This window comes from Balaenoptera acutorostrata, chromosome 19 (assembly GCF_949987535.1).
Source record: "Balaenoptera acutorostrata chromosome 19, mBalAcu1.1, whole genome shotgun sequence".
NCBI classification, from domain to species: domain Eukaryota; kingdom Metazoa; phylum Chordata; class Mammalia; order Artiodactyla; family Balaenopteridae; genus Balaenoptera; species Balaenoptera acutorostrata.
Window position 1 is genome coordinate 60789447 of NC_080082.1, and position 25405 is coordinate 60814851.

General features: G+C 54.6%; 2 protein-coding genes across 5 annotated transcripts; both read right to left on the reverse strand.

Annotated features, from left to right (window-relative positions):
- Positions 1–913: 913 nt before the first annotated feature.
- VSIG10L (V-set and immunoglobulin domain containing 10 like) lies at positions 914–10518 on the reverse strand. 4 transcript variants are annotated; one of them, XM_057533494.1, is made up of 10 exons: positions 10362–10518; positions 9441–10280; positions 8728–9021; positions 8285–8569; positions 7184–7438; positions 6470–6748; positions 5760–6056; positions 3130–3243; positions 2752–2906; positions 914–2038 (listed from the first exon to the last, which is right to left on the reverse strand). In XM_057533494.1, the coding sequence occupies exons 1-10, from the start codon at positions 10399–10401 to the stop codon at positions 2006–2008; spliced, it is 2592 nt and encodes an 863-aa protein (XP_057389477.1). In that variant the 5' UTR covers positions 10402–10518; the 3' UTR covers positions 914–2005. The 4 variants fall into 4 exon arrangements, with proteins under 4 accessions (XP_057389477.1, XP_057389476.1, XP_057389478.1 ...); XM_057533493.1 differs by having other exon boundaries at positions 915–2252; XM_057533495.1 differs by lacking the exon at positions 2752–2906 and having other exon boundaries at positions 915–2038.
- A 2508-nt stretch (positions 10519–13026) lies between these two features.
- On the reverse strand, positions 13027–24845 carry ETFB (electron transfer flavoprotein subunit beta). The gene is made up of 6 exons (XM_007179902.3): positions 24686–24845; positions 17729–17887; positions 17409–17567; positions 16563–16625; positions 14446–14604; positions 13027–13240 (listed from the first exon to the last, which is right to left on the reverse strand). The coding sequence occupies exons 1-6, from the start codon at positions 24740–24742 to the stop codon at positions 13070–13072; spliced, it is 768 nt and encodes a 255-aa protein (XP_007179964.2). The 5' UTR covers positions 24743–24845; the 3' UTR covers positions 13027–13069.
- Between the last annotated feature and the right edge of the window lie 560 nt (positions 24846–25405).

Sequence of the window (25405 nt, forward strand, 5' to 3'; positions counted from 1 at the left end):
TGAGACCACCACACCAATAAACGCCTTTTTCCAAAGTCTCCGCCTGCAGGTGTCAATGTCATTAAGGATATGGGTGAGTGGAGGGCAGAGTTGTGGTCATGGGTGGTGTCCCCCCAGCATCATTTCTGCCCTCCCTTTTCTCTTTGGTCGATTTGGAATTGATCCATTTGCAGAGGTGACCCGATTGGCTTAAGCCACTCAGCATAGCCCGTTTCCCACTGTGACTGGTTTAGAGGTGGGCACGTGACCCAGCCAGACTAATGAGAGAGCGAACACCAGAGCTGTGTGGATTTCCCGAGAAGAGATGGTCTTCTGCTGGATCATGTGGCTCAATGGTGTGAAGTCTAGATCTGCAGGGTTCCTTTTCTCCATTGCATGGAGAGATCTTGGGTCTATGGGGATAGCGATGGTGGGGAAGACAACACGTGGAGCCTGAGAATGTTAGAAACACTATGGAATGCAGAGTGGAAGGTCTAGAGAAACTGAGTCCATGAGGACGTCACTTGAGTAAGTGGATCAAAACTTACCTGATGCCCACGTTCACTTACATAAGCAATAAAGTCCCATGTATGTTTAAGCCAACTCATGCTAGGTTTTCTGTTTCTAGTGATTAAAAAGGAAATGAAAATTCTAGCTGATATAGATGTAGAGAGTCCAGGTATCCAGGACCCCAGGCACCACCTTTTTAAAAAGATCCAAGGACTGTATTTCCTAAAGGCCGCTTTCACCCCGATCTTTAACCAGAATCCTTTCCTTCCCTGAGACAGATGCTGGTTGCCTATACTTTCGTTGTTTCCACTTTCCTCTTTGCCCACCTCCCACGATACAGGCTGAGATATTTGGTTTCCCAGCCTCCCTTGCAGTGATGTGGCCAGTTTTTGTTCAATGAGACATAAGGGAAGTTTACTGTTAGGCTTCCAGGAAATTTTTTCCCCCACTCATGAGAGGAGAGGAACCCTGCTCCCTTCCTTTTGTCGTCACATACAGTTGTGTGAAGATGTGAGCTGCAGCAGCCATCTTGCTACGTGAGACACTATGCTGACCCACTGAGGGTGGCAGAGCAGAAGGACACAAAGAGCCCAGGTACTTGATGGGGTCACTGAGTTGCTGAGCCAGCCTGAAACCACCTACCTCCATCTCTTGCCATCATTTATTTCGTTACTTACAGCCAAAAGAATCTTCATGGATGCACTCCTTAAATTTCCAATGAGAAACCCAGGTGGAAAAGGAAGGCATCCTGCTGGGGATGGTAGCAGCAAGCCCAGGCCTTCACTGGCCCCAAATATTTGATCAGTCAACAAATATGGATGGCCTACGGTGTACCAAACTCTGTGTTAAGTGCTCAGGATAATGACACGGTCTCTACCTTCGTGGAGCTGCCAGTTAAGAGGGGGTCGGAGGCTAAACAAACAGTTATGTATCTAAGTACAAGGAGTAGGAGGCTCAGGGCCGCTGGGACCTAACCCACGACTGAGGCATGTTAGGGTCATGGGTTACGGAAGGGTCCTCTAAGATGGTAACGGTTACCTTTACACTTGAAAAATGAATGACATAGAGCAAAGAATGCTGCTGCAGGCACAGTACACTCTGGGAGCAAAGGCCTGGAGGCAAACTTAAGTATGGTGGAGAGAAGCAGGGGTGAAATTTCTGGAAGGGAAGGTCAGAGAGGCTGTGACAGAGGCCAAACCACAAGACTTTGAAGGTCACGATGAGGAGTCTGGACAATATCTGAAGGGCAACAGGCAGCCATAGAAGGGCTTAAAGAGAAGAGGAACGCGATCTGATCTAAGATGAAGACTCTGGGAGCTGGATGGAGCGTGGCCTGAAGCAGGCAAACGTTGATATAGGAAGACCTTTCCAGAGAACGGAGGCAGGGCGCCCCCTCCAGCTCGGGGCAGCACAGCAGGCCCTGCCGGTCGGCCACAGATCCTCGACTGCTTGAAGGTTGTGCAAGCCACACTGTTAGGTCAGCAGGAGTCTCTCCTAGCCCAGCAGTCCCATCTCCTTAGTTGCACAAATACAAGACGAGTCTTCTGCGCTGAGAGAGGGAGACAGGGAGTCCCACTTTATGGGTCCAACCTTCAATCACAGCAGGACGGGAGGTCCCCTACTACTGCTGCTGGGGTGAAACAGGAAGTCCCGTCCCAAAAGTCCTGTGCAGAGCAGGCCACTAGCCCTGGTCACACCTGCGTGGCTGCCCGAACAGTCTTGGGGACCCCATGTGAAAAGTTGACTGTCCTGAGATCAGTGGCCTGAAAGAGAACGGAGGGATGGGGGACAACCTCAGGGGTTACCCTGGATATGACATAACTCACCCTTTTCTAGAGCTAGCTCGCACCATTCCGAAATTAGCTGAGTTCCCTCCATTTGCAAGGAGGAAAAAATGTCTAGCCACCCTTGGGAGAGAGAAGACATGCAACAACCCAAATTTTATGGGGAAGAAGACGTTCTATCCCACTTCGGAGAGAAAATGGAAGTTTTGCCAACTTTTATGGAGAAGAATGAAGGCGTTTCCCTTCATTTGGGGGGGAATTGGAATTTCGCATTTCTTTTAATGTATATAAAAATTGGATGGGAAGTCCCATTCAACTTTTATATATTTAAAAAAAAAAAAAAAAGACAGGAAAAATCTACCAACTTTGTAAACCAATAAGAAAAGCTGGAGGAAGAGAATTCAAACCATCTCCTCTGCCTGACTAAAACACAAAAAGTTCCACCTCCATTCCAGGACACTGGGGCACCCACACTCACTGGGTGGGCCCTGGTTGGGCTAGGGTCCTCCAGTGGAACACTGAGGGGCAGAGGCTGTGGGGTCTGCTCTGGGGTCTCGCTCTGAAACTTCCTTTCCGGTAAGGAGAATACAGGGGTCAACTTGGGAGGATGCTTCTTTTTGTTAGGAGTCTCTCCTGGGAAAGGGACAGGAAGAGAAATAGAAACAGTTGATTGGCTGCTCTGACATGCCCACCCAGTCAATGGCAAGGGAAGCTGGGCTGAGAGGTGGAGCCTTACTCTGATTGGCTGATACGGAGGTAGGAAGGCAGGTTGGATGAGGTAACTGCCGCTGATTGGTTCGGAGCCTGAAGCAATGGGACTCTCTGTAGGGAACCTACCAGTTGGTCACTCACTCACCTTGAAAGTGGCACAGATAGCAGATGCACAGGATGAGAAGTGCTGCCAGGAGCGCCAGGCCCAGTAGGGAGCCCAGGACGATGCCAGCGATGGCCCCGGGGCCCAGGATGGGGCCTGGAAGAGACCAAGAGAAGGCGGATAAGGGGAGCAGGAGCCAAATCCGGACCTGTTTCCTGAGCCCCCTGCCCCAGCCCCCCTCAGAACCCAGGAATCTGGGACCCCAGCACTCTCAATTCATTTAACATTTCCTGAGTGAATGTGGTGTGCCTGGCATTCTGCCAGGTGGTGAAGATCCATTGGTGAGCAAACCAACATACCTGCTACCGTGAGGATTAATTTTAGGAGGGAAATCAGAAACGAATGTGCAAATAAATAACATAATTTCAGATTTTGCTCAGAAGAAAAAATAAATGGGCTATGATAGAAATAATGGAAGGGGAGGTGACATTTAGAAAAGTTGGTGAAGGAAGGTCCTTGAGGAACATTTGAGCAGAGACCTGGGGAATAAGGAGCCGGGCATGCTAAACAGGGGGAAGGGTGTTCCAAGCAGAGGGAACAGAACATGCAAAGACTCAGACGTAGGAAAGAGTTTTCTGCGTTCAATGAAAACTGTGGGTGGCGGACACGGAATGAAGGTGAAAGAGGTAAAGGATGAAGTTAGAGGGATTAACGGGGGCCAGAGCCTAGGCGTGAAAGGCTTTTAAGCAAGGCAGCAACAACGTGATCGGATTTGCATAACTTCGGCTTCTACCTGGAGAATGGATTGTTAAGAGGGCAAGAGGGGGCGTATAGAGACCAGGTAAATGGCTGCTGCAGTCCAGGCAAGAGAGGATGGTGGTGTCTGACCAGAGTGTAATGGAAAGAAGTGGATGGATTGGGAAAGCATTTCAGAAGGACGTGATGGGACCCTGCTGGTATTTGGGATGTTGGAGGTGACGTCAGCACGTGGGCGGCGCCATGTCCCAGGACGGGAAGACTGGAGAGTTGGTGGGGGCGGGGGGGGGGGGGCGGGGGGGGAGGGTGTGGTTGGGGAGAAAAAAACCTCAAGAGATCTATTTTGGACATGTGAAGTCTGAAATGCCAGCTGGACATCCAAAGTGAAGATGTCAAGTAGGGAGGTGGCTTTTCAAGTCTGGAGTTCAGAGGTCTGGGCTGGAGATCAGACATTTGAGAGTCATCTGAGTATTAATGATATTTAAGGTGATGAGAGTGGACAGGCCACACTGGGGAGAAATATAGGTGGAGAAGAGGGCTGAGGACTGACACATCCAATACTTAGAAGGTGGGGAGTGTTGCTGGTTGAATTGTGTGTCCCCCAAAAAGATACAGTGATATCCTAACCCTCAGTACCTGTGAATGTGACCTTCTTTGGAAATAGAGTCTTTGCAGATGTAATCAAGTCAAGATAATATGCAGAGACTTCTTTTCCAAAGAAGGTCACATTCACAGGTACTGAGGGTCAGGACGTCAGTATACAGTAGTTCCCCCTGCCCTTATCTTCAGGGGATACATTCCAAGACCCTCAGTGGATGCCTGAAACCACGGATAGTGCAAAACCCTATGGATTCTATGCTTTATCCAGCATCACTACTCTTGCGCTTTGGGGCCATTACTAAAATAAGGGTTACCTGAACACAAGCACTGACACAGCATGACGGTTGAACTGATAACTGAGACAGTTTCAAAGTAACAGGCAGAATACTCCGGACAAAGGTGTGATTCACATCCCTGGTGGGATGGAGGGGGCCAGCGTGAGATTTCATCACGCTACTCAGGCACACAATTTACAACTTATGAATCGCCTATTTCTGAAATTTTCCATTTAATATTTTCAGACCACGGTTGACCCCTGGTAACTGAAACCTCAGAAATCAAAACCGAGGATAAAAGGGGACTACTGTATCTTTGGGGGGAGACACAATTCAACCAATCAAGTCGAGATGAGATCATGAGGGTGGGCCCTAATCTGATATGACTTGTGTCCTTACAAGAAGACAGAGGCAGGGCTTCCCTAGTGGCACAGTGGTTAAGAATCCGCCTGCCAATGCAGGGGACACGGGTTCAAGCCCTGGGCCAGGAAGATCCCACATGCCACGGAGCAACTAAGCCCGTGCGCCACAACTACTGAAGCCCTCGCGCCTAGAGCCCGTGCTCCGCAACAAGAGAAGCCACCGCAATGAGAAGCCCGCGCACCGCAATGAAGACCCAATATGGCCAAAAATAAAAACAAATAAATAAATAAATTTATTAAAAAAAAAGAAGAAGAAGAAGAAGACAGAGGCACACACAGGGAGGAGGAGGAGGCTGTGAGAAGCTGAGGGCAGAGATTGGAGCGGCGCCAAGGATTGACCGTCACCGTCAGAAGCTAGAAAGAGGCAAGCAAGGGGTCTATGCAGAGTCTCGGAGAAAGCATGGCCCTGCAGACACCCCGATTTCAGAATCCTGGCCTCCAGAGTTAGGAGAGAATACATTTCTGTTGTTTCCAGCCACACAGTTCATGGTACCTCCTTACAGCAAGCCCAGGAAACTAACACAGAGAAAGAAGGAAGATCCAACAAAACAGACTGACAGGAGGAAGCCCAGGAGGAGGGCTTCTCAGCCCAGCTGGAAGCCCAGCAGCTCTCACTCACCGGCGCGGTAGACCTGGCTTTGGGATGGGGTCCCTGGCTGGTTCCCCAGAGTGGGCAGGATACGAAAGACCCAGGCCCGAGGCTTCTGAGGAAGGAGGGGCACCACAGCTGAGCGATCCTGAGCTCCGAGGGTTAGCAGGGAGATCCAGTCCTTGGACGCGGTGGCTTTGCTCAGGTCAGGGTTCTCTACCTGTGCCTGGATCTGGAAACTGCTGATCAGGGCCCCTCGCTCCACATCCCAAGTCAGCACTGCTGCATCCCGGGTTCTCTGCAGCCTCCATGAGGAGATAGAAGGTCCTGGGGGGGTGGGGGTGGAATCAAGGTGGGGGTTGGATTCATGGGTCCTAGCAGGGAGAGGAAAGAGGGCCACGGGCCTGGACTCCTAGGTCCCAGGGGCAGAGGGTCTGGAGACCCCAACTCCTGGGTCTAAGAAAGGAAGGGACTGGGGGCCCAAACTCTTGGGTCTGAGGGTTTCATGGAAAAAGTGACTGGGGTCCAGGATTCCCTGACGGGTCAGGGATCTGGGGGTGGGAGTTCTAGGGTCTGGGGTCGGCAGAGGCCGGGGACCAAGATATCTGTGTCCAAGGGAGGAGGGAACTGGGGGCCTGGACTCCTTGGTCTGAGGGAGGAACAGGCTGGAATCCCAGTCTCCTGGGTTTGAGAGAAGAGAGGGCTGGAGGACCTGGGTTCTGGGAAAGGATGGGGCTCACCAGTGAGGGTGATCTTGTCGCCCCCAGCACCCAGCGCCCCACTGCACAGCACGGAGTAATTTCCCAGGTCCCAGTCCAGGCTGAAGTTGCCGATGAGGAGCCTCTGCCCATCCTGGCTAGGCCGCAGGCGTCCCTGGTCTCCGGAGGCCAGGGGCCGCCCTTCCCGGGCCCAAGATGCTCGAGAAGGTGGGAGACAGCCAGAGGCCTGCAGCGCCACTTCCACCTTCCCTGACTGTGTCTCCTCGACCATCGGATGCAACAGCACCTCTCGAGGGGCCTCTGCAGGTGGAAGAAACCCAATCAAGAAAGAGAACAAGTCCTGTGCCCTTTGGTGAATCTAATAGGGCACCTTAGCCAAAAGAAGAAGATCTGCCCTTTCAATCACTCCCTCATTCATTCATCTGATTTCCTTAACAAGGACTTAGGAAGTACGTAAGACAGGCCAGGTCCTGGCCTGGGAAACTCATATTATTCTCAACCATGTATTGCTCTGAACACGTGGGAAAGTGTCAGCCCTCTTCCTGGGTCCAGGAAAGAAATTTTGGCCCCGCCCCTGCTTGAGGTATAGGGAAAACCTCATACCTTCTGTAGGGTTAAAGATAGAGGAAATCTCTCTTCCTGTAGTTAGGAAGTCCCCTTTTCTCAAGTTCTAAAGGAGGAAAGAAATAGCCCCTCCTCCTCGGGAAACAGGAAAGAAGTCCCACAGGCTCTCACCCGGGGTGACAGTGCAGGTGCGCGTGGTCATCAGGTGGCGAGCAAGGCAGGTGACGGGGACGCCGCTGAGCCGGGGCTGGGCGGGGACAGCCTCCAGGAGCACAGAGGACACCGGTCCCGCCTGGACGCCTTTGGGGAGACCCTGGAACTGCAGGGAGGCGGCAGGGAACCCGCCGGGCCACGAGCAGCGGAAGCGGAGGAAGAGATCCCCAGGACCCCCTTCGACTGAGCACTGTGGGGACCCGGGGGGCAGATCTGTGGAGGGGAGGGAGAGATCAAGGGGTCAGTCAGTTCTCTCCCAGTTCCCCTCTAGCCCCGCCTCTCGCGCGTTCTCTCCACCTCTTCTTCACCTGGGCCCGCCCTGTAGGCACTGACCCCGCCCCGTTCTCTTACAGACCCCGCTCCCTTTCCCCGGCAACTCCTGGGCTAGGTGGGCAGTCGCAGCCCCACTGACTGCCCCCCTTTCCGAAGGAAACTTCATCTTCCCACACTGATACCTGTCCTTCCAAACGTAACCCCGACCCTTTTTTCTAGCTCCACCCCTTCCACCAGGTTACTTTGGCCCCCCTCTTTGATTACTCCGCGAGTAGCCTCTTCCTACTGAACCCTCCCCTTTTCTTGACATCCCTGCCCTTCCTAGTGGACCCTGCCCCCTTTCTAAGACGACTCTGCCCCTTTCTAGAATGATTCCACCCCTTTCTCTCGTGACTCTGCCCCCTTTCCCAGGTAACTTCTCTCTCTTGCTGATCCCACTTACTGGCCCAAGCAACTTAGTCCCTTTCCTTTCTGTCTCCTACTCTTTGCCGTTGAAGTCCGCTGCTTAATTTGATGAGACGCCTTCATCCCGAGGAAGCTCCGCCCTCTCAGTGCTGGCCCAGCCCCCTCTCCTGGCCATCCTTGCTCCTCCCCTTCTCTTGTGCATCCCCCGGTTCCTTCTACGGGGATCTCCGCCCCTCCCTGCCGGCCACGCCCCACCACGCTCTTTCCCCCCCGCCCATCCCCCCCGGGTATCCCAGCCCCTTGCCGGTTCCGCCCCTTCTCCCGGGCATCTCCGCCCTTCCTTGCTGACCCCGCCCCTCCATCCCACCCCGCCGCCCTCACCCGCCACCGTGAGTTTGAGCAGCGAGCGGCGGCGGTAGCCGGTGCGAGGGTTCGCTGCGAGACAGGCGTAGGCGCCGCCGTGGCCGGGCCGGACCGCGGGCAGCAGGAGACGCGGGCCGGCGGGCACCGCGGCCTCGGCCGTGTCGGCCAGGCTCCATGCGATGTCGGCCGGTGGCCGCGAGGCGGCGGTGCAGCTCAGGGTCACGTTGCTGCCCGCGGTGACAAAGAGGGAGGGGTCGGCGTCGCGGTCCGAGGAGACAGTGATGACCGGCAGATCCGGGCCGTCTAGGCGGAGGAAGGGGGTCGGAACCGCGAGAGTCGGGGTCAACTGGGGCTCCTCGAGGATTTCCGGAGACTGGACCGCCAGCCCTCTCCTCCCCAGGGACTCCAGGAGCCTGAGCCCTCAGATCCCTGTCCCCGACCGGAGGCACCCCCGCACTCACAGAAAACACTGACGTTGGTCGCGGCCTCCGTGTGGCCGAAGGGGCTGTGGACGCGGCAGGTGTACCGGGCCTGGTCGCTGCGCGTAGGGCGCGCGATGAGCAGCTCGTCGCCCTCTACGCGGATCCGGAGTGGCTCCACTTCCGCAGGGTCCGCTGACCCCAGGACGCGTCCGTCCCGGGTCCAGCTCAGCTCCCCGCGACCCGGCCTCCACCCAACACAGCGCAACCGGAGCTCCGCCGCCCCCTCCTCGGTCTCCGGGACCTCAGGCTTCACCGACAGCTTGGACACGGGCTCTGGGAGAGGGGGAATGGACTCAGGACTCGGTTCTCAGCCCCCTCGTCCCTTAGGCCCAGGGAGCCCCAGCCCCCTCCACCTCTTACACCCAGGATTTCGCCCCAGCCGAGGCCCCCTCTTAGCCCTCCTCTTAGCCCCAAGAGTCCTCTTCTTCTCACAGACCCGAGTCCGAGTACCCAGCTCTCTCCTCTCTGGGACTCGGGAGTCCGGGCTCCCAGGAGTTTTGGTCCCCAGGTCCAATTTCCCTCAAGCACCCGTCTTGACCCCCAGCTCCTCTTCTCCCTCCCTCCAGCCCAGAAGTCCCTCTCCCCTGTCTAGGAACCCCTTCCTCTGGGGCAGGAAACACATCCTCAGAACAGCAGTAACCTGCCCACAGCAGCCCCTGCAGCCAGCACTCGGGACCTCAGGGCCCACTTACCATATACACGCACCATGAACTCCCAAATCTGCCGGGAGACCCCGGCCTGGATGACCTCAGCTGTGTAGAGCCCAGCATCCTCTAGCTGGGCAGAGGAGAGTTCCAGACTCCCTCGGGTCTGGTCAAATCGTAGGCGGTCTCCGTACGTGGGGTCCAGGCTGATGAGCGGGGCCTCTGGCCCCAGACTCCCAGCTACCAGCACCTTGGAACCTTGGCGCCAAACCAGCAGAGGGGAAGGGGGACCAAGGCCAGGAACTGGAGCCAGAGGGAGCTGGATTGTGGTCCCCACCAGCACTGCCAGAGGGCCCCCCACTTGCGGGGGCAAGCTTGGCCCCGAGCGGGCCTCTGAGGTAACTTTGGAGTCCAGGCTCCAGGCAGAGGATTTAAGATCCTGATCCTGAGGGGAGAGTTTTGAAACTGGGGCCTCCACAGAGACGGTAGTATTGGGGACTTGCCTTTTGGAAGCTGGGGTCTTAACAGAGGAGGAAGGCTCCGGGTTTGGGGCAGGAACTTGAGAACCCGAGGTACGAGGAAATACTTGGGAGCCAGGGATTCCGGAGAAGGGGTCCAGGTTCAGATTTTTGCTCTCAGCAGAAACACTGGACCGGAAGGACCCGGGCACCTCCTTCAAATTCAGCACCTCAGGAGACCATTCAGAATGAGGGATATCAGCAGAGGCTTTTGAACCTGGAGACTGATCTGGAAATTTCCAGCTGGGGGGTTTGATGGAGGGAACTTTCAAACCCGGGCCCTGGGAAGAGCTTTCCGAGTCCGAGGAGAGATTGGTTCTCTGAATTCCAGAAGAGGCTTTGACGGCGGCGAGGACTCTTACTCCCGAGGCTGCAGAGGAAAGGAGGGGAGGGAGTTGCTGGGCTGCAGAGAAGGGAAATGGTGGGCAAGGGGCTGAGTAGGGGGGCTTACCCAGGAACAGGAAGAGCAGCAGAGCCCGTGAGGTGTCCATGGTACCAGCTGCACCCGCGAGGATACTGGGGCAAAACCCAGGGCCTGCACCCACTCCTCCCGGGCTAGACGAGTCCAACAGGACTGAGAGCTTCCTGGGCGGGGACGGAAGCCAGATCCAGGGGGAGGTGCCAGGATCCCCCACCCAGATATTATGGCTGAGCCACCCACACCCTGCCCCACTTGTCCTCATCAGCTAGGCCCAGCGTAACCTCTGCACTCCCCAGCCCCTGGGGGCAGACGGTGAGACTGGAGTCCCAGCTGGAAACTTAGTAACAAACTTGTGGAGGGGGGTGGGGAGGTGAAGTCAGGAAGACTTCCTGGAGGAGAGCACGCCCCCACCCGCCCGCAGGTCCGATCCTGCTCCTCGTCTGCTCTCCACGGTCCCCTGCTGCCCTCAGGGCCAAGTCTCAAGTGGCTATCTTCCACCCAGTTGTCTCTCCTGAGAGCCAGCACTGTGTCTCCTCAACCCCCAGGTCTTAACATGCCCCGTGTCCCACTAAACTTAGAGTCTTCCCCCTAACCCCACCCTCCTGCATCCTCCATCTCCAGTGCGGCTCTGCCACCTAGAGGGATGCTGGGAGCCTTCCTCCCCTTCTTCCTTCCCCTCACTGCTGTCAGTCTCTGGATCCCACCCCTCCTGCCCCCTCAATCTCTCTGCTCCATCCCTTCCTCCTTCTACCAGCCAGACCCCAGCACAGGCCCTGACTTCCTCTGTCCGCTTGCCTAGCCTCCTCCCTCCAGTCCGTGGCCCCCCAGATGGTCCTTGAGTCTTTCTGCCCCCAGAGCGGCACCCCCCATCCCTCACAGCCCTCCGGTGGCTCCCCAGCACCTGGCCTTGGAAGACACCCGAGTTCCTCATCAGAACTTCCAGGCCCTGCGTGGCCTACACCCACCCCCTCCTTTCCCCCTCCAGCACTTCCTCTTTGAACACCCTGCCATTCTTAGGCCATCTCTCCCCTCCCAGCCTTGGCCGGGACAGTTTCCTTTGCCTGAAAGCTCTGGCTCACTCCCCCACCCCTTCCAACCTGGCTTAACCACAACTTGTCCTTCAAGTCTCACCTTATCAAGAACCAAAATAATAATTACCCATGTACTGTGGTCCAGGAACTGTGCGAAATTCTTCCTGGGCGTTATCAGGCTGAACACTTCCAAATGCTCTATGAGCTGGGTGTTTACAAACAAGGATACCACGGCTCAGAGACATCAAGGAAACTGCTGGAGGTTGCACAGCCAGAGGGAAGAGCTTGGTCCACAAAGGTCAGGCTGCTCACTCCTCCTGAAAGCTTTCCCTACCACCCCATGCTAATAGTGGTGATAATACAGAGTAACATTTTCTTCATGTCAGCTATGGTTCTGAAGATGCTACATTAATGACCCTTCAAAACCCCATGGGAGGACTTTGCTGGTGGTCCAGTGGTTGACTCCGCGCCCCCAGTGCAGGGGGCCCAGGTTCGATCCCTGGTCAGGGAACTAGATCCCGTATGCCACAACTAAGACCTGGTGCAGCCAATAAATAAATAGATATTAAAAAAAAAAAAAACCCATGGGGCAGGTTTTGTAGCTTAAAAATGGCTATAAATTCAACCCTCCTCCTACTAAGAAATAGGGTCTATCTCGCCCTCCCTTGGATCTAGGTAGGCTCTGTGACTGTCAGACCAAGAGAGTACAGCACAAGTGGCCCTGTGCTAGTTTCTGCACCTAGGCCTTGAGAGACTGGCATACTCCACTTCCCACATTATAGAATGCTCCCGCTCGGGACCCAGCCGCCATGATGTGAGGAAGCTCAATCATCCCAGTGGAGAGGAATCATGGTCCCTGGCCAACAGCCAGCTCAAGTCAACATCCCCAACCAGCTTGCCAGGCACATGACCGAGGCATCTTAGACACGCCATTTGAGCCACCCAGACTGATGCTACATGGAGGACAGGCAAGCTGTCCTCGCCAAGCCCTGCCCAAATTTCAGATTTACAAGCAAAATAAATGATTTTTGGCTTAAGCCACCAAGTTGTGGAGAGGTCTGTCATGCCATGACAGACAACCAGAAAATGGGTATTATTACTAACTCCACCTGATGGAGGAAGAAACCCAGGCTCAGAGAATAGGAACCTGCCAAAGGTCCTCTCAGAGCCAGGGACTGGCCAGGCTGGGAGCTGAACCCAGGGCCTTGGGATCTAGACCCTAGGCCCCCAACCACTACACCAAGCTCTTACTATTTCGATCGTCCACATGAGGAAACTGAAGATCAGAGACAGGAAGTAACTCACTCAAGATCTCACAGCTGGTAAGTGTGACAGTGAGGGTCTAAAATCACTATGTCTGACTCCAGGCCCCCGCTCTTCATCCTCACACTAGGTTTTGATTGTCTGTTGCTTGTCTGTCTCCCCAACCAGGACCAGACCTTCCGGCCTCATTCCCTCTCGTGTCCCAAGTCTCAACAAGAGCCTGGCCCCATTGTCTGTGCCCCCTTCACCATGGAAGCTCCTCACAGGCAGGGGCCGGATGCGACTCCCCTGGTTCCCCAGTGTCACCCAGCACAGGACCTGGCACACAGGAGACTTAAGTAAATGTTTGTTGAACGAATCAAAGAATGGGTTTCTGGGGAATGAGTTAACAAAGACAGACGTCGGAAGAGTCATGGTTTTATTGCCGGGTTTCAGGGAAAGGGCTCAAATGCGCCCAATCTCCTTCAGCTTGGCCACCAGGTCCTCTGTGGTCTCCACCTTGACACCGGCCGTGCGCTGGGGTGGGTCTTCCACGCTAATTACGGAGAGCTTGGAGGTCAGGTCCACGCCCAGGTCCCCGGCCTTGATCACCTCGATCTTCTTCTTCTTGGCTTTCTGCACATGGGAGGCCCACGGTTCACAGGGCTGCCCAAGCCCCTGCCCACACTCCTGCAGCCCCCTTCCATGGGTGCCACGTCCGCAGAACCACTCTCACTGGCTGAACCCTTCTGGACCTGCCCACTGGCCAGGGCACACGTGACCTCTTACAGGGCCACACCTGCTGTGGACAATTCCTGCTACATCCCTGCTGGCTGGGATGCCCTGGGGAGCCCTCCTATCGTGGGAGCCCACCTTTAGTCAACCGCCGTGGGAAGTCCTTCACTGGCTGGAACGGACTGGCAAAGTCATCCTTCTGGCAGTAATAACTCAATAGACTTTTGGCCAAGATGACCAATTGTACTCTCCCTGTTGGCTGAGATGATGACTCATTGAACCCTCCCTATTAGATAAGATGACCTACTGAACCCTCCCTATTGCCTAGGATGACATGCTGAAACCTTCCTACTGGCTGAGATGACTCACTTGAACTCACCTATTGGCTGAGATGACTCAATGAACCCTCCTTGTTGGATGAAATGACATACTGAACGCCCCCTATCAGTTGAGATGACACACCGAACTCTCCATTTCGGCTGAGATGACAACTCACCCTATTGGCTGAGATGACACATTAAACGCTATTGGCTGAGATGACACACTAAACCCTCCGTATTGCCTGAGATGATACATTGAACTCTTCCTATTGGCTGAGATGACCCAATGAACCCATTCTAGAGCCATGATGAACAGTGAACTCTTCCTGTTAGCCAAGAGACCCCATGAACTCTTCCTAGTTAGCCATGATGGCCTAAATGATTCCTTCCTGTTGGTAATGATTACCGGGGGAACCTTCCCTGACAAACCAAGATGACTTAATGAATCCTCCTTATTTGGCTAAGATTATACAATGAACTTTTCCCATTGGTTGGAATGACAGAGGAACCCTTCCTAGAGTCCAGTGAAGCCTTTCTATTGGCTGAGGTAACCAGCAAACCCTCCCTGTTCGCCAAAACAGCCACACCCCCCAACCCCGAACTCTCACTATTGGCAGAAATGATTCAGTGAACCTGCTCCGTTAGTCAAACTGACCGGGTGACCCCTTCCTTTGGAGGAGACGTCCCTTGGGTCCTCTCTCCTCCCACCTGACCACCAGGGAGGCACTGGGCGTGCAGCACTCACCCGTCCCCAGGCCCCCAGTGGCCCATCTGCCAAGCACTCACCATGATGTTGGGCAACGTGGCGTAGCGGGGCTCGTTGAGCCGCAGGTCAGCGGTCACCACGGCAGGCAGCTTCAGGCGCAGGGTCTCCAGGCCCCCATCGATCTCCCGCTCCACTTTCATCTTGTCCCCTTCCATCGTCACCTGGGAGGCGAATGTGCCCTGGGGAGGTACAGCGTTGGGGAAGCACAGGTGAGGTTAACCCAGGGCAGGCACAGAGCAGTCCACTGTTGAGTGCACGCCACACGGATGAGCCAGTGAATGAGAACAGAAGTGGGAGAGTCCCGCAAGGTGACCTACAGACATCAAGCTCAAGAACAGGAGGAAGCCACAAGAAGGGAACTCCAAAATCCAGGGGAGGGTGTCTTTCCTGGGACCCAGGGTATAGGTCCTAATGTCCTGAACCTGCCCATTGGATCTCCCTTCCTTAATGATAATGAACATGTATTGAGTTTTGGGCACTGTTCTAAGCAACTGTATTAAGTCATCAGATCCTCGTAGGAACTCTATGAGGTAAGTGCTATTATCCCCATTTTACAGATGAGGAAAACTGAGGCAGAGAGAGGCTCAAAAATGTGTCCAGCCTGGTTCCAGGCTCCATGTCATGGTCTCACTTACACACCTTTCTGTCCCCAGGAGCTCCCTTTGAGGTCCCTCTGCTGAGCCAACAACAGAGCCTCCTGTGTACCTTGATCCTCGAAACATCCTCTGGGGCCCCCTCAGCACCCACCCTCTGGCCCAAGGCTCCTCTGCCCTTCGGTCCTGAACCACCATTTCCTGACGTGACCTACACCCTCTCTGTCTAACCAACCTGCTCTCTCTGTTCACTTATTCACTGGACAAATCTTTCAGGTCTTAGTTGGAATGTCCCATGAGCCCGGCTCTGGGGATGCACCATGAACACAACCAACAAGGACCCAGCTTTTGGGGGCATTTATCCTGCAGTGAAGACCACCGGTAACCAAGTAAATACACAGTGGCCACTGGCCACATGTGGCTTCTGAGCACGCGAAATGTGGTTAGTCCCATCAAGGGAGGGACGGAATTTTTCCTTTTATTTCATTAATTTACATTTTAAAACCAATAAGCAAGATCCATTATCATGATTGTGGTGATGGTTTCATAGGTGTGTAACATGTGTCAAAGCTTACCTAACTGTACACTTTACATGTGTGCAGTTTATTGTACAGGTCAGTTTTATCTCAATAAAGCTGATTAAAAAAAAAAAAGGATACTTGATGCAGTTATTGGAAAACGTTTAAGTCTGTTTGGAACAAGTTGGATGCGTGAATCTACTTTTTCAACAATGAGTATTAGGAGTCTAAGTATTTCTTATGGAAATTGAGCATCTGAATTGAGATGTGCTGTAAATATAAAATACACACTGGTTTTCGATGACCTCGTACCAAAAGCCAAAAGAATGTAAAATAACTCAATATATTTTTTTTCGTTTTTTTTCGGCCACGCCACACGGCTTGTGGGATCTTAGTTCCCCAACCAGGATTGAACCTGGGCCCTCAGTAGTGAAAGCAGAGTCTTAACCACTGGACCGCCAGGGAATTCCCAGCTCAATATTTTTTCTATTGATGACATGTTAAAATAATATTATCGATATATTGTGTGAAAAAATATAGGATTAAAATGAATTTGGCCTTTTTTACTTTTTTAATGTAGCTGTGAAAAGCTTTAAATGACTCATGTCGCTTGCATTTCTATTGGACTGGAATGGGAAACGTGGGGTTGGGGAGGGGGCGTGAGTACTTCCATAGACAGTGGGCAAGGCAGGCCTCTCCAAAGAGGCGATGTCTGAGGAGAGACCTGGTGGGGAGTGAAAAGCCCTGAGGAGATCTGAGAGAACCCTGCTCCAGGCTGAGGGAACAGTCAGTGCAAAGGCCCTGAGGCAGGGCTGAGTGGTGTGGCTGAGGAGCAACAGGCTGGGGAAGCGGCATGTGAAGGCCCAGATGTGGCCTGGGGTCCTGGCTGTGCGCCCCTCCTTCCTGCCCACTGGAGTGGCCGTCCTGCTTTACACCTGCCTCCCTCCAGAAGGGCAAGGACAGGGGTGGCTGTGTTCTGAGCCCCCAGGCCTGGTCTTCAGCAGATGCTCCCCACTCCAGCCTCACCTGTGGCCAGTCCAGAAATCCGGCTGTCATCTGCCCTGTCTGGTTACAATCATCATCGATGGCCTGAGTGCGGAAAGAGAGAAGACTGTACAATGATGGAGCTTCTCACATACCATTTGGGCCTTTCTCTAGAATGCAGGCTGGCAAATGTTTTCCCTAATGGGCCAGGTAGTAAATATCATAAGGTCTCTGTCACAACCACTCAACTCTGCTGCTACAGTGCACGACCAGCCATAGTCAATTGCACGAGCAGCCACAGACAATAAGTATCTATGTAAACAAACGCAGTAGCATTTCAATAAAACTTTATTTATAAAACCAGTGGTGGCCATGGACCACAGTTTGCTGACTCCTGGTCTAGAATGATCCCAACCCCTCACTTGGGCCCCGAGATAGGCAGTCACTTGTCCAGGAGCACCTGAGGGCACCTGGCATCCCAGATGCCAAATCTTTGCCCCTTGTCTAAATATTCCAGAGGCCTCCCTCTAGCCAAACCCTGTGCCAGTCACACTAGGGAACTAGATGAAATGGCATCTGGGCCAATGAGAACGTTTTATCCCTGACCCCAGTGATTGGTTCAGGGATGGGCACATGACTCCAGCTGGACCAATGAAGTGCCAGCTCTAGAAGCTTTGCTGGAGCCCTTGGGAAAGAGATTCTTATCTTTCTCTCGGGTTTGTTAGGCTGGTGGGATGTGAGCCTGGAGATACACAGAGTGAAGCCAAGACAGAGGAGAGGAGTGTAGAGCACGTGGGACTGGATCAAGCTGTGCCTGAAGCTTGTTACATAACCTAATGAATTTGCTTTTTGGCTTCAGCCAGTTTGAGTCACGATTCTATCACCTACCTGCTTGCCCAGCAGCACCAGGTCCACCTTCTCCTTCTCTGCCAGCTTGGCCAGGACCCGGGCCACCTGCAGGGGACCCAGGCGATCCGCCTCCGCAGCCGGCACCTCCACGTGGATGCCTCGGTCTGCACCCATGGCCAGAGCGGTGCGGATGGTCTCCTGCGGAGCAGAGAAGGGGCTTGACTTGGCTTCTAGCCCTAGGGGGACCCAGGAGCCCGGTCTCCAGCCCTCCTCCCTCAGACCCAGGAGTCCAGGCCCCAGTCCCTCCTCCCTTAGACCCGGGACTTGGGGTCCCAGCCCCTCCCCAGGCCCCCGAGCACCTGGCACTGGGTAGGCCCGCAGCTGACGGCAATGACTTCCTTCACCAGCTTCTTCTCCTTGAGCCGTACGGCCTCCTCCACGGCGATCTCGCAGAAGGGGTTCATGGAGTGCTTCACGCCATCCGTGACCACACCCGTCCTGTCGGACTTCACCCGGATCTGCTCAGCCGGGAGGGGAGGTGGCAGGGTCAGGGGGAAGCAGGCGAGAAGGCGGGGGTCGGGGGTGGGTGGTGGCCGGGACACCAAGCCTCGCGCAGGCTGGACGGGGACCACAGGGATCTGGAAAGGGGCAGGGCCTTGTCCAGGGTCCCACAGCTCCAGGGACAGAGAGGGTGAGAAGTCACAGACGGGTGGAGGTCACCTCCTCACTCAGACATTCGCTGAGCACCAGGGACACCTGCCACGCTCGTCCTACTCTATGGCTGTTCCTGGGGCCTGAAAGAGTGTTTCTCAAATTTTTCTTGACCATAACCCACTGCGAGAGGTACATGTTACAATATCCCCAAGGGTATTATAAATGCACAACATACATTTATACATAAACATAAATACCAAGGCAATGCAAGGTTCGGTGATCGATTCTAACCCTTCCATTATACACCATACCCTGACATTTTCTGTTCTTTTTTTTAAATGCCAGCCTGCCACATGGTTTTCCTGACCGACACATGGTTAAGATCTAGTCTGAAAAACACTAGCATTGAAAGCCTCTCTCTGCCCAACAGGCTAAGGTCAAGGGCAAGCAAACCTCGTCTATTCGTTTCCTCACATGGTGAGTCTTCACTGAACACTGGCCCTGCGCTGGATTCCTAGGCACCACCGTGTGCAAGGCAGACAGGTCTGCTGGCCCGGGAGCTCCTGGTCTGGCACAGGGGGGCATGGCAGGAACAACTAACTACTGCTTCTGTTAGTTTCCCGAGGCTGCTGTGACAAATGACCACAAACTTGGTGGCTTACCGTCTCACAGTTCTGGAGGCCAGAAGGCCAAAACAGGTTTCGCTGTGAAATCAAGGTGTCGGCAGGGCTGCGGTCCCTCGGGAGGCTCAAGGGGAGAATCTATTCCTTGGCTTCTTCAACTTGGAGGGGCTGCCAGCATTCCTTGGCTTGGGGTGGCATCACTTCACCCTCAACTCTGTGCTCTGTCTTCATGTGGCCTTCTCCGTGTGAGTGTGTGTCGAAACTCAACTCCTCTCTTATAAGGACTCTTGAGATGGCATTTAGGGCCCACCTGGGGAATCCAGGAGAACCTCCCCACCTCCAGATCCTTAACTCAGTCGGGACTTCCCTGGCGGTCCAGTGGTTAGGACTCCGTGCTTCCACTGCCAGGGCCCTGGGTTTGGTCGCTGGTTGGGGAACTAAGATCCCACAACCCGCCCGGTGCAGCCAAAAAAAAAAAAAAAAAAAAATCCTTAACTCCATAACATCTGCAAAGACCCTATCTCCAAAGAAGGTAACAGTCACAGGTTCCATGGATGAGGAACTTCATAGCCCAGGGGGGCCCACTGTTCCTCCCACTACAATCCTCTTGGTGGCAAACAGGGACGACAGTATTGGCCACTGCAGGAGCATCTCACAGGAGCCCTGTTCTAAGCAATCACACGCACCCTAACTCATCAGTCCTGGCAACAGCCCCGTGAAACAGGAGCTGTCGCTGTCCCTGTGGGCAGACGAGGAAACTGATGCTCCGAATGGAAGCTCCTGTCCCAAAGTCACACAGCCAGTCAGCAGTGCTCTGCGCCCCAAGCACTCAAGTCCCCTGCTGTACCACCTGACAATTCCTGAAGGGGAGTCCAGGAGCTGTGAGACAGCACAATCGGGGCCCGACCCAGTCTGATGTTGGAGGCTATCAGGGAAGGCTTCCCTGAGGCAGTGGCACTTGAGCTGAACCTGAAAGAGGAACTGGCATCGAGCAGGTGAAGTGTGAGGGAAAGTGCTGGGGGTGGGGGAGGAGCACGTGCAAAAGCCCTGAGGTTTGCGGAGTCCCAGGAGGCTGGTGCGGCCAGGGGAACACAGTGTGCTGTCAGAGAAGCTGGCAGGGGCTGAACCGGGGTGACAGGCACAATAACAGATCCTCAGGATGCCCACATCCTAATCCCTGGAACCTGTGACTGTCACCTACATGGCAAAAGGGACTTTGCAAAAGTGATTAAGTTTAGGATTTTGAGAGAGGGAGATTATCCTGGATTATCCAGGTGGGCCCAAAGTAATCACAAGGGTCCTTATAAGTTAAAGAGGGAGGGGAGAGAGCATCAGGGTCCAAGAGAGAAAACGCTAGACTGTTGATCGAAGACATAAGAAGGGGCCACAAGCCAAGGGACGCAGGTGGCCTCCAGAAGCTGGAAAAGGCCAGGAAATGGATTCTCTTCTTGAGCCTCCGCAAGCCATGCAGCCCTGCTGACACCTTGATCTTAGCCCAGTAGACTCATTTCAGACTTCTGACCTCCAGAACTGTAAGAGAATAAATCTGTGTTGCTGTGAGCCACTAAGTTTATGGTAACTAGTTACAGCAGCAATAGGAAACGAATTCAACTGCGCAGGGCCCAGCAGGCCATGCCGGGGAGCTGGGTCTTGGTCCAAAGAACTACAAGGAAAGGTAAAGAGGTGAGTGGATCCAACTTAAGTTTGTACAAGGTCGTTCTGGATTCTTGGTGTAGAAAACTGGAAAAATGGCAAAAGCGGAAGTGGGGAGACAGCTGGGCAGCTGTTGGTCACCGAAATAAGAGATGACAGTGGTTCGGACAGCCGTGACAGTGGCTCGGACGATCCATCCACATGTGGAAGGGGATGGATTGGAGAGGTCTGTGAGGGTGAAACTGACAGGGTGCTGGGGGAGGAGAGGGAAGAGTCTAGCAGGACTCCCGGGTTTCTAGAGAAGCCTGGCTTGGGAGCCTGCATTATCTGGCTCGGGACCTGACCTCTTTCTTCTCCTTGGCCGGAGCAGATGTGGGCTGACAGCAGGGACTCTCTCTCTGGGACTATTTCCCTGTACCTGTTTCTCTGGGGCTGAAGGATGCGGTTATTCCTCCCATCCACCGGACAGAACTGAGATGGGAATGTGGGATTCAGGCAGGGGTCCCCCAGTCTGGCTGTACCTCAGGGACCGGTAACATTAAAAGGAGGAGGAGAAAGAGGAAAAGGACAACTCGCACTTTCTATCACTGTCACTTCATTTTGAAAAAGTCACCTTAGCACCAACAGTAAGGCTCAAACCCCAGAACTTAATAAATGCACTTTACAGAAAAAGCCACGGCGCAAACACCATGCGCTGAGTCCATGTTTTTTTTTTTTCACTGGAACCTGGGCTGGGCATGTCACCCAGGATTTCCCCAGAATTTCCCAGACACGCCCCTGGCTCCACCCCTCACCTCCTTCCCTGGTCATCTTCCTCAAACTGCATCCCTCCTAACTCTCCCCGCCCCCTTCCTCTGTTTCCTTCTGGAGCACACCTGCCATATGACATATGCTGTACTGATTAGCTGTCTTCTCCCCAGCAGATCGTCAACTCCACGAGGACAGGGATTTACGGGCATTTTGGTCATGACCGTATCCCCAAGGCCTAGAACGGTGCCTGGCACGTGGTGGATGCACTGGAAATATTTGTCGGGGGAATGAATGAGAATTTGCTCACAAGAGTAATGCATTAAAACCTGCACCTGTCCGTTCATCAAACACTTACTAAACAGCATGGAAACTAACAGGCCAAAGCCCTGTCTTTCATGAAAAAAATAAAATCCAAGATAGGAGTTTCCCCTTTATAAATAGGAAAGCAGTCCATCAGTATAAGGCCTCACCGGGAAGCCAGGGGGCCCAAGAGAGGGCCTCAAGCCTGCTCCGGCCCTGGCAGGACTCTCAGCCCCAGACTCCTGACCCCCAAGGAGGAAGGGGTGCGAGCTCTCCAGAACCAGGGACCCGTGCCAGCTCACCTTCTCCATGGACGACCTTTGAAGCCTGAGTTGATTTCAAGCTTCAAAAACACTGTTTAGTTAAATTACGTAAGTCGGGAAACCATGGTTGGCCTGAAAAATCAGTGACGGTCTTTTTTTTTTTTTTTTTTTTTTTTAAATAATGATGTTTTATAAATTGAGGGAGATGATTCAGTGAAGCTTCCAGGCTTTCTCTCTAAGGTGTAACAAATTAACTCTCAACGGAAACAGCCAGAGGGGACTTCCCTGGTGGTCCAGTGGTTAAGACTCCGTGCTTCTAGTGCTGGGGGATGGAGGAGCATGGGTTCAACCCCTGGCTGGCCGCATGCCACACAGCGCTGCCAAAAGAAAGAAAGAAAGAAAGAAAGAAAGAGCCAGAAACAGGCAGGCAGGCAAGCCTCCAAGGGCTTTATAGGCGTTAACTCATGTAACCGTCCAGACAGCCCAGGAGGTTGGTTACTGCCAGCACCACCCTCATTTGCTAGATGGGTCAACTGAGGCACAAAGAGGCCAAGCAGGTGACCATGGAAGGCCTCACAGACAAGGTGACTTTTGAGGAAAGCCTGGAAGGCAGTGAGGAAGCAATGCTGGGTCAGACCTTGCACACCACCACCCCCTCCCGAAAGGAGCTGCCAGTCTGGGGGCAGGGGGTGACAACTGGGCAAACAGAGGATCTCCATCCAGTGTGGGAAGGGCTGAGACGCAAGTCCAGGGGGCTGCAGGAGCGCCCAAGGACACATCAGGGTAGCCTGAGGGGATGGGGCGGGGTGGGGGGGTGGTGGCTTCCTGGACGTGGTGATGCCAGAGAATCCCTACACCCTATTACAATCAGTGGGGTCAGAGTTAGGCAGGACAAAGGAGGGGTGAGAAGCAGAGGGGGGAGGGGGGAGCTGGAAGGGCACCCAGACAGAAGGCACAGCACGGGCGGAGGCCCGAGGCAAGCAGCAGCCGGGTCTGTCAGGAAAGTATGAGCACCTGGGAGGCACAGAGGGGCGATGGAGGGCCAGGGGGCCAGCGCTGGACCGCGAAGGGGCTCGAGCACCCGGCGGAGGGGCGGGGACTTTGTCCTCAGGGTGCTGGGAGTGGTGGGATGAGGAGGAGGGGAGGGGCATGGTCAGCCCTGGGGGCAGGAAGCCCCCCACACCCAGGCTGGGAGGGGACAGACTGGAGGGGAGAGACTGGGGAACCAGGAGGAGACAGCGGTGAGGGTTCAGGTAGAAGATGAAGCCTGAACTGCTGGAGAAGAGGGAGCAGGGCAGAGAGATGGAGAGGGCGGCGGGGTGCGGGGGGGACGGGGCTGAGAAATGACAGGCTCTGGGAGATGAGGGAAGGAGGGCTGGGGTGGTGCCCGGGTTGGTGATTAGGTAGTTAGCAGCGTTTGAATCACTCGTTTCAGACATGTCCAGGGAGATGCCCTGGGGCACTGTGGAAGGGGCAGGCCCTGCCAACACTGCGAAAAAGTACAGGAGCTCATGTCAGAACGAGTTCACACTTCCCCATTCGGCACGAACACCAGAGGCACCCATGGGCCAGGTCCTGGGCTGGGCAACGTTGGGACCCAGAGCTGAGTCAAATGTGAGCCTGTCCGGGGCGGGAGACAGACATGACCCCAGACATCTCAGGCCAGGGCCCAGGGCTGGGGCAGAGGGAGGCTATGGGAGCCCAAAGGGACAGTCAGATTGGGAAGGACACCAGAAGAATCGGGTCCCAGGACCCCAAGACGAGCTTGTCCCCCAAACAAGCAACCCCCCTGCCACACGCTGCCAGAGCTGTCATTCGGCCAAGTGGCTGTTGAGTGAGAGCAGGACTTGGCTGCGTTTTGACCTGACTGCGATTGCCTAGCCGGGTGATCCGGCAGGTAACAGAACCTCCACAGACCTGTGTCCTCACCTGTCCAACAGGATTAATAACATCTAAATAGGGGAATTCCCTGGCGGTCCAGTGGTTAAGACTCTGCGCTTTCACTGCCGTGGCCCGGATTCAATCTCCAGCTGGGGAACTAAGATCCCACAAGGCATGTGGCATGGCCAAAAAAAAAAAAATCTAGACGGTATTGAAAGGACTGAATAGGTTCATCTCCATCAAGGACCCAGAACGCTGCCTAGTGCATAATAAGGACCCACTAAATGTGAGTTGTTAATGACTGCTTAAGTTTTCATGCTAGGGTCAGGCCTCCAGGCCCTGTACTGGGCAATGCTGGGGACACAGAGGTGGACTCCTAGTCTGATGGGCATTGCGGGGTGGGGACATACATGGATAGAAAATCACTGCCTTCAGTCTGGTTTAGGCCAACTATTGAGACAAAGTGGCTTGAGGGACTGTGTCTGATTTACCTCTGTCTGGACCAGCTTCTGTCTGGGGACAAGTCAGGCCCTCAGAGACCTTGCCCTCCACCCCTCTCGTGGAGGTTGTAAGCTAGACCACCAACTTGTCAGATTGGTTTTCATGTCTAGCAAACACACTTCTCCCTTCCCAGCTAGAGTCTCCTCACCTGCCCTGGGGCTGTGACAGCTTCTGGGTTCCCATAGGACCTCCATGACGGCACTTTTTCTGTGCTGAACAGTCAATTGAGTGTGCAATGCAGCCGAGTGGGTGAAAAGCCTGGATTGTGTGCAAAGCACTAGATGGGATGAGGAGTCAGAGGGACCTGGATAGGAATCCCGGCTGTGGCCCTTCCCAGCTGAGTGACCCCTCTGTGCCTCAGTTTCTGCGTGTGTTAAACAGGAACCATGGCTCCTCCAGCAGGTAAGAAATAGAGAAGGTAACTCGCCCTGCAGACAATTCTCAGGAGAGTGAGTACGGAACTGGCGGAAGGGGAACGGGGTCATGACCCAGAAGGGCTGGGTTTGAATGAAGAGGGAAGGGGCGTCAGAACCTCTCAGTTCTTGATCTTTGCCCTCAGGTGTGACTTTGACGTTTGAGGGAAGAGCTGCAGAGATCAGAGGTACCAGAAGACCCTCATACAGTGTGCGCTCTTGACCCCGGAAGTATACGGCCGCGGGGCTCAGGGAGGAGGGAGGGGGGGCCCGGTCACCTTCACGGCGAAGTCGATGACCCTCTTGACAGCCACAAGCGCGCGCAGCTCCGCCATCTTCCCGCCGCGGCGACCCGCCGGGTCGGTCCTCACACTCGGCCTCACGGTCCGGACGCCCCGCCCCCTGTCCTTCTCTGCGCCGGCGCCCCGCGACACCAGCCAGTCAACCACTGCGGTGCCCGCCTCCCCACCCCGACAAAGGACCAATCAAGAGGCCGGAAGGGGGGGCGGTGCGGCAAGCGGATGCGGGCCAATGGGGAGAGGATCCTGGGGAGAGAGGCGGAACCCGGAGGGGAAAGGAAAACCTGCTTCGTGAAGGGGGCGTGGCCGACAACTAGGGGAAAGGTCTTGCGGGGGAGGGAAGCGCTGCCAGGGAGGAGTTCCAACGAGTCGTCCTGAGCTTTTCCCAGTGCCCTAGGATTAGCCCTCTCCCCTAGCTCCCCACCTCTTACTCGCCTCTCCGAGTTGCGGTACCTATGTGTCCGAGTCCCCCCATTCTCTCCATGCCCGTGTTCCTCATCCCCTCTATGATCGTGCCTCTACGTTCCCCCATATCCGTCCTCTCCCGTCCCTGTCTCCACTTTTCCTCCATGTCTGTGTCCCTACATCCTCTCCACGAGCCCTTGTCCCCTCCTGACCCCACTACCCCCTGTCCCTGTTCCCATCAAAACCCTTGTCCTGTCCGTGTCCGAATCTCCGTTCCCGTGTCCCCCCATGTCT